The sequence below is a fragment of the Micropterus dolomieu genome, unplaced genomic scaffold (assembly GCF_021292245.1).
Source record: "Micropterus dolomieu isolate WLL.071019.BEF.003 ecotype Adirondacks unplaced genomic scaffold, ASM2129224v1 contig_12368, whole genome shotgun sequence".
In the NCBI taxonomy this organism is placed as follows: domain Eukaryota; kingdom Metazoa; phylum Chordata; class Actinopteri; order Centrarchiformes; family Centrarchidae; genus Micropterus; species Micropterus dolomieu.
Genome location: NW_025741354.1, coordinates 1 through 6,810, shown reverse-complemented (window position 1 = coordinate 6,810; position 6,810 = coordinate 1). Strand labels below are relative to the sequence as shown.

The 6,810-nt window shown below is 35.3% G+C and overlaps 1 protein-coding gene across 1 annotated transcript; it reads left to right on the top strand.

Moving 5' to 3' along the window:
• Positions 1–361: 361 nt before the first annotated feature.
• LOC123966053 (prostasin-like) lies at positions 362–3,911 on the top strand (the record flags this gene model as incomplete). The annotated part of the gene is made up of 3 exons (XM_046042291.1): positions 362–493; positions 1,244–1,512; positions 3,772–3,911. Coding segments are annotated over 3 exons (541 nt in total), but the record flags the coding sequence as incomplete, so codon positions are not given.
• Positions 3,912–6,810: the final 2,899 nt, after the last annotated feature.

Genomic DNA, 6,810 nt, shown 5'->3' with positions numbered 1-6,810 from the left:
TCAGAATTCTGACTTTAATCTCAGAACTCCAAAGAAATTCACATGTGGCCCTAATCCTCTTCCGTAGATTTACCCCCATATGGATGCCACTAAATTTTATATAGTGAACCTTTAGAACAGAAACATAGTCCACACATGACAGGCATCCAGACACCTGATAGCAACCAGAAAGAAACAAAAACAAAAACAGCACCTGAATAATAATAATAAAAGAGCCTGCAACGGTTCATGTAACCGCTGCAGGCTCTTTTATGAAAGTTTTATGAAAGAAAATGTTGTTGTGATTTGGCGCTATATAAATAAAATTGAATTGAGTTGACTATTTCCCTCCAGTTTGTGGCATTGCGCCTCTCTCCCTCAGGATCGTAGGGGAGGATGCTCCTGCAGGATGGTGGCCCTGGATGGCCAGTCTGCACTTCAACAACGAGCATGAATGTGGAGGTTCTCTGATCAATGACCAGTGGATTCTGACTGCTGCTCACTGTTTCGACAGGTGAACTTCAATCCTGTCATATGACTCACTTCATGACACAGAGTGAGCTTGTATAGTGTACAATTGTGACTTCTGAGACTGAATTTGAATTTAATGAAAGAAACAAAAAACTATTTAAACTTTATTTTTCCTCAAAATTCTAAGATTAATCCCATGGCTTTAATTCCCCCTCTCAGTCCCTAAGTCTTAAATGATATATGGAAGCAAAAGAATAAACGTATTGTTGATGACATTAAGAAACAATGGTGGTTCATGAATTGCTAAATTATTTAATAAATGGTCAAAACTAAACTCATTATCTGATAATATATGCTTTCATAGGTTTTACAGATCAATTTCTTAATAATTTCCAGTGTTTCTGACGTAGTCACAAGTCTTTTAGTCAGTCAGTGCTGGTGGGCTCAGCTGTAAACATTAACGCAAGTCAACATAAATGGATAATAATGGTTCCAAAATGTGAATAAACTCATATTTACTTGTTTGAATTTAGCAGTTTCAAAGAAAAAGTGTTTAACCTAAATGTTATAATGACACAAAAGAATGAACTCCAATAAAAACAAGGAATAAAAATAAATGTTGTTGAAATGAATGTTTATAATACTTCTCATGATGACTTATTTATTAAACATTATTTAACAGTTACAGCATTGTAGAATATTTAACCCTTATGCATCAGTATCAACGTTAAGGTACTATAAGGGGTAAAAATATTACCTAGGCATACTCTGTGTTGTCTTTTCTGTTTCTCAGCCCCAGCACATCTGGTCTTATCGTTTACCTCGGACGTTACACCCAAAAACTCTCTAACCCTAACGAGGTGTCCCGGACTGTTTCCAAGATCATCACGCATTCAGACTTTAATGACGAAACACTCAACAACGACATAGCCTTGCTGCAACTGTCCTCGCCTGTTACCTTCACTGACTACATCAGACCCGTGTGTCTGGCGGCAAAAGGCAGCGTCTTTAATGCCGGGATGACCTGCTGGGTCACTGGATGGGGAGACATCCAATTTGGGGGTGAGAATTTATTTTATAATTTTTAACTGTCTTGTTGATTGTGAATGATTGTATGAATTCTTACATTTTTATTGTTGGGTTTTGCAAACAAAACCACAATAGACCACACATTTATATAAACCAGAACCACTGCAGAGGAGCAACATGATGACAATAAAAAAAATAAAACCTCAAAAATGTAAAAAACAGTGGTGGAAGAAGTACTCAGATGTTTTTTTTAAAGGTTAAGTGTGTAAGTTCCAGTGACATCTAGTCGTGAGGGCTGCGAATTACAAGAATTTCTACACCCCCGTATTATTGTTATTTGTTCATCAATAAACACCAGCCACATCAAGATATGAAGTGCTACATGATGTCTCAAATTTACTCAAAGTAAATGAAGAACATCTCAAAAACTATCACATCTAGTGCATCAAGTATGACCACTGACAGATAACAGGCCAATGTAAGCCTCACTGTTTCTGCACCACAGTCCATTATAAACCACATAATACATGAAGTTTACAAATGCATTCTCAGGTAAGGATCAAAGCTACTCTTGCTTTGCGTAATTAGATAAGCCAAGTAGCACTGACAGCCATAATTTCAGCTTCCCTGCTGTTACCGTTTTATTGCCAATAATATTTATCAGCTGTTTGTCTCAGGAAAGTTATTGGCACAAATCTGTCTTCCTAACAAAGCCATAAAAGAGTGCTGGAGATTAACTACATGAAATTACAATCCAACAACATGTGTTTTCTACCGGCGCAAGTTTAGCTGGCTGATCTGAGCTTTCATGCGCATCTGTTTATTGCCAATTAATGTTTTGATCAGCTCAACATAACCAGCAATGCCAAACCACAGGCTGGAGAATAAGTAGGTGACATGAAAATAATCCACCTACATGTTTTTTCTAAGTTTAGCTGGCTGATGTTTCCATGCACTAAGCCTAAGTGCTCAAACAGAAACTAACATTCACACACATTCATACACTGGTGGAACTGCCACCAGGGGTAATTCGGGGTTCAGTATCTTGCCCAAGAACACTTCGACATGCAGCTTGGAGGCTGGGGATTGAACAACCAACCTTCCGATTAACGGGCAACCCGCTCTACCCCCAATTAACATTACTGATCAGCTGATTGTCTCGAAAATGTAGCTTTCGTTTGCGTCGCTAAAGTCTGACAAATTTAAGTTAATTACCTGTCCAGCAGAAAACAGAAAACTTCAGGACCGCTCTGAAAAAATCTGTCCCACGTTATAGCCTTCCATCTGGTAAAATCCACGTCTGTAATTTCTGCTGTCAGCTGTCTGTATCCACCCCAACTCTGTCTGGCTTCATGGTTTAAAGATGCACAGGCTGTCAGGTCTTGTGCTAAATAACACGCGCGTGCTCGTTCATTTTTTTCCAAATGTCACTTCTCTTACTTCTAATAAACCAGAAGACTACTCAGAGACTGCTTATTATTATTATTATTTCCTTCCTTTTTCTTTGTACGTATTCAATGTAGTGAATGTCTGGGATGTTCCAGACCAAAGTTAACAAATGTGAGAGAACTGGGGTGAAATCTTAAACGGATAAGCGGTTGACGATGGATAATACAACACTCCGAAACATAAAATAGTGTTGAAAAAGTACTAGATTACAGCAAAGCCAAAAGAAAACAAACTAAAAGAAAGAAGGAAATTGTAAAAATACTTATTCAAGTATCATAAATGAGTCCAGTAAAAAAAAAGCGGTTGAATACGGTTGAGAGATTTCATCATTTGAGTTTGAGAACGGTTTTAAATATACTGCCGCGAGGAATTGTGGGACGGCATTCTCTTCTTTCCTTTCGTAAATGATGGTCCAGTACCCTATGCTAAGGAACCTTCCTAAGCAAAAAAAAAATTTTGACTGCAGCATTTCTCTCAGTCTGACTTTCTGTCTGTAGCTCTCGACTCCAAGCCCATTGGTTCCTCATGAAGACGTAAACCTTTAAAAACATCTTGCAAATATATGGTTTCATGGATAAAAAGTCCTCAAACAGATGCTTGTTGTAGTTTCTATTAGACAAACAGGAGAAAAAAGTGCATCTGTTGGTAACTATTTGAATCCACATGTGGTGAGCGTCAGAATAAACTACTGAACTACTGAACTACTGAACTCTGATGGGTTTAATAGTTTCTGGGCAACAAAGGAGCTCTAAGTCTCAGACAATGAAGAGATCAGATTGTGAGACACTCACAATGACAAAAAGCATAATACAAGATCAACATAAAAGCATTTTTCCTTTTCAGTTCCACTTCCTTACCCACAGAAGCTGCAGGAGGTGAATATTCCCATCGTTTCCAACAGGGATTGTAACAATGCCTATGGCTACATCACAAGCAACATGATCTGTGCTGGTCTGACCCAGGGTGGAAAGGACTCCTGTAATGTGAGTCTGTCTGTAAAACACTCCTCCATCAACTGATAACAGACATGTTTAATGATAATCTCTAGATCGGTCGTTGGCTCCAAATGTGTTTATCCCCGTCTGCATCCAGTCCAAGTCCCATTATACCTTGGGGCTAAGCTGAAATCTCTCTCACGTCCGCATGTGAAGTACATTTTGCTGCTGGCATTTCTGTACTTGGGTTTTATCCTAACCTAAAATATGGACGTTGTTATTTTAGGGGGGCTGGAGTTATTCCCAATGGGTCCTAATGACTGGTACTTGCTTAACTGCAGCTACATTTACTTGAGGTAAAGGAGAGGGGATATTTTAATTTTCACCACACAAACACCAGTCTAGCTAGTGTGAATACCATTAATGTAGCTTATCTCTATAGTATTTCAAAACAATTTCAGTCCCAATCAGTGTTGGGAGTAAGGCGTTACAAAAGAAATGCATTTACAGTAATGTATGGCTTTTTGCTTTAATGCAGTAATATAACACATTACTAAAAGAAAACAGGTAATATCATACGCGTTAGTTAGAAACGTGTGTTACAATCAAGGTTATTATAGTTTTGGATTTTTTCATTAGTTTATATTTTTATTTCGGTTTGACTTTTTGTTTTCAATTTTAGTTTAGTTTTAATTAGTTTTTAACGTGGGTTTGCTAGTTTAGTTTTTCTTTTTGGAAAATGCTTTTTTTTAGTTTAGTTTTTATTAGTTTTTAACGTGGGTTTGCTAGTTTAGTTTTTATTTTTGGAAAATGCTTAGTTTTAGTTTAGTTTTTATTAGTTTTTAACATGGGTTTGCTAATTTAGTTTAGTTTTTATTTTTGGAAAATGCTTAGTTTTAGTTTAGTTTTTATTAGTTTTTAACGTGGGTTTGCTAGTTTAGTTTTGGAAAATGCTTAGTTTTAGTTTAGTTTTTATTAGTTTTTAACATGGGTTTGCTAGTTTAGTTTTTATTAGTTTTTAACGTGGGTTTGCTAGTTCAGTTTAGTTTTTAGTTTTGGAAAATGCTTAGTTTTAGTTTAGGAAAATATTTTTGGAAAATGCTTAGTTTTAGTTTAGTTTTTATTAGTTTTTAACGTGGGTTTGCTAGTTTAGTTTTAATTAGTTTTTAACGTGGGTTTGCTAGTTTAGTTTTTATTTTTGGAAAATGCTTAGTTTTAGTTTAGTTTTTATTAGTTTTTAACATGGGTTTGCTAGTTTAGTTTAGTTTTTATTTTTGGAAAATGCTTAGTTTTAGTTTAGTTTTTATTAGTTTTTAACGTGGGTTTGCTAGTTTAGTTTTTATTTTTGGAAAATGCTTTTTTTTAGTTTAGTTTTTATTAGTTTTAAACGTGGGTTTGCTAGTTTAGTTTTTATTAGTTTTTAACGTGGGTTTGCTAGTTTAGTTTTTATTTTTGGAAAATGCTTTTTTTTAGTTTAGTTTTTATTAGTTTTAAACATGGGTTTGCTAGTTTAGTTGAGTTTTTATTTTTGGAAAATGCTTAGTTTTAGTTTAGTTTTTATTAGTTTTTAACGTGGGTTTGCTAGTTTAGTTTAGTTTTTAGTTTTGGAAAATGCTTAGTTTTAGTTTAGTTTTTATTAGTTTTTAACATGGGTTTGCTAGTTTAGTTTAGTTTTTATTTTTGGAAAATGCTTAGTTTTAGTTTAGTTTTTATTAGTTTTTAACGTGGGTTTGCTAGTTTAGTTTAGTTTTTATTTTTGGAAAATGCTTAGTTTTAGTTTAGTTTTTATTAGTTTTTAACGTGGGTTTGCTAGTTTAGTTTAGTTTTGGAAAATGCTTAGTTTTAGTTTAGGAAAATATTTTTGGAAAATGCTTAGATTTAGTTTAGTTTTTATTAGATTTTAACATGGGTTTGCTAGTTTAGTTTAGTTTTTATTTTTGGAAAATGCTTAGTTTTAGTTTAGTTTTTATTAGTTTTTAACGTGGGTTTGCTAGTTTAGTTTAGATTTTATTTTTGGAAAATGCTTAGTTTTAGTTTAGTTTTAGTGTTAGTTTTAGTCCAGTTTAGTTTTTTCACAAAACATTAAAATACAAGTAAAATCAGAAATATTTGTGAAAAGGGACACCCTTTTTTAAGCTATCTGAAGCTTGTACATAGGGGCCCAAACACTAAGCAAATATATACATATTTGAAGTTCCAATAAATAAGGTCCCAATAAATTCCTTACATCAGTCTCTAGCTCTATCATTCTTGGTTAAATAGGCGAAATACAATAAATGGAGGTGATGGACAGCTAAGAAATTGGAAAAACAAATCCATGAGTAAAAGAGTAACGTATTTCCTTGTTGCTGGAATCTGATGGTCGGCAGGGTGCAAACTACGGGAGAGCTCGTCTCCTCTTAACAAGACAGTAGCTCCCCTGATGTACAGTGAGGAAAATAAGTATTTGAACACCCTGCTATTTTGCAAGTTCTCCCACTTAGAAATCATGGAGGGGTCTGAAATTGTCATCGTAGGTGCATGTCCACTGTGAGAGACATAATCTAAAAATAAAAAAAATCCAGAAATCACAATGTATGATTTTTTTAACTATTTATTTGTATGATACAGCTGCAAATAAGTATTTGAACACCTGAGAAAATCAATGTTAATATTTGGTACAGTAGCCTTTGTTTGCAATTACAGAGGTCAAACGTTTCCTGTAGTTTTTCACCAGGTTTGCACACACTGCAGGAGGGATTTTGGCCCACTCCTCCACACAGATCTTCTCTAGATCAGTCAGGTTTCTGGGCTGTCGCTGAGAAACACGGAGTTTGAGCTCCCTCCAAAGATTATCTATTGGGTTTAGGTCTGGAGACTGGCTAGGCCACGCCAGAACCTTGATATGCTTCTTACAGAGCCACTCCTTGGTTATCCTGGCTGTGTGCTTCGGGTCATTGTCATGTTG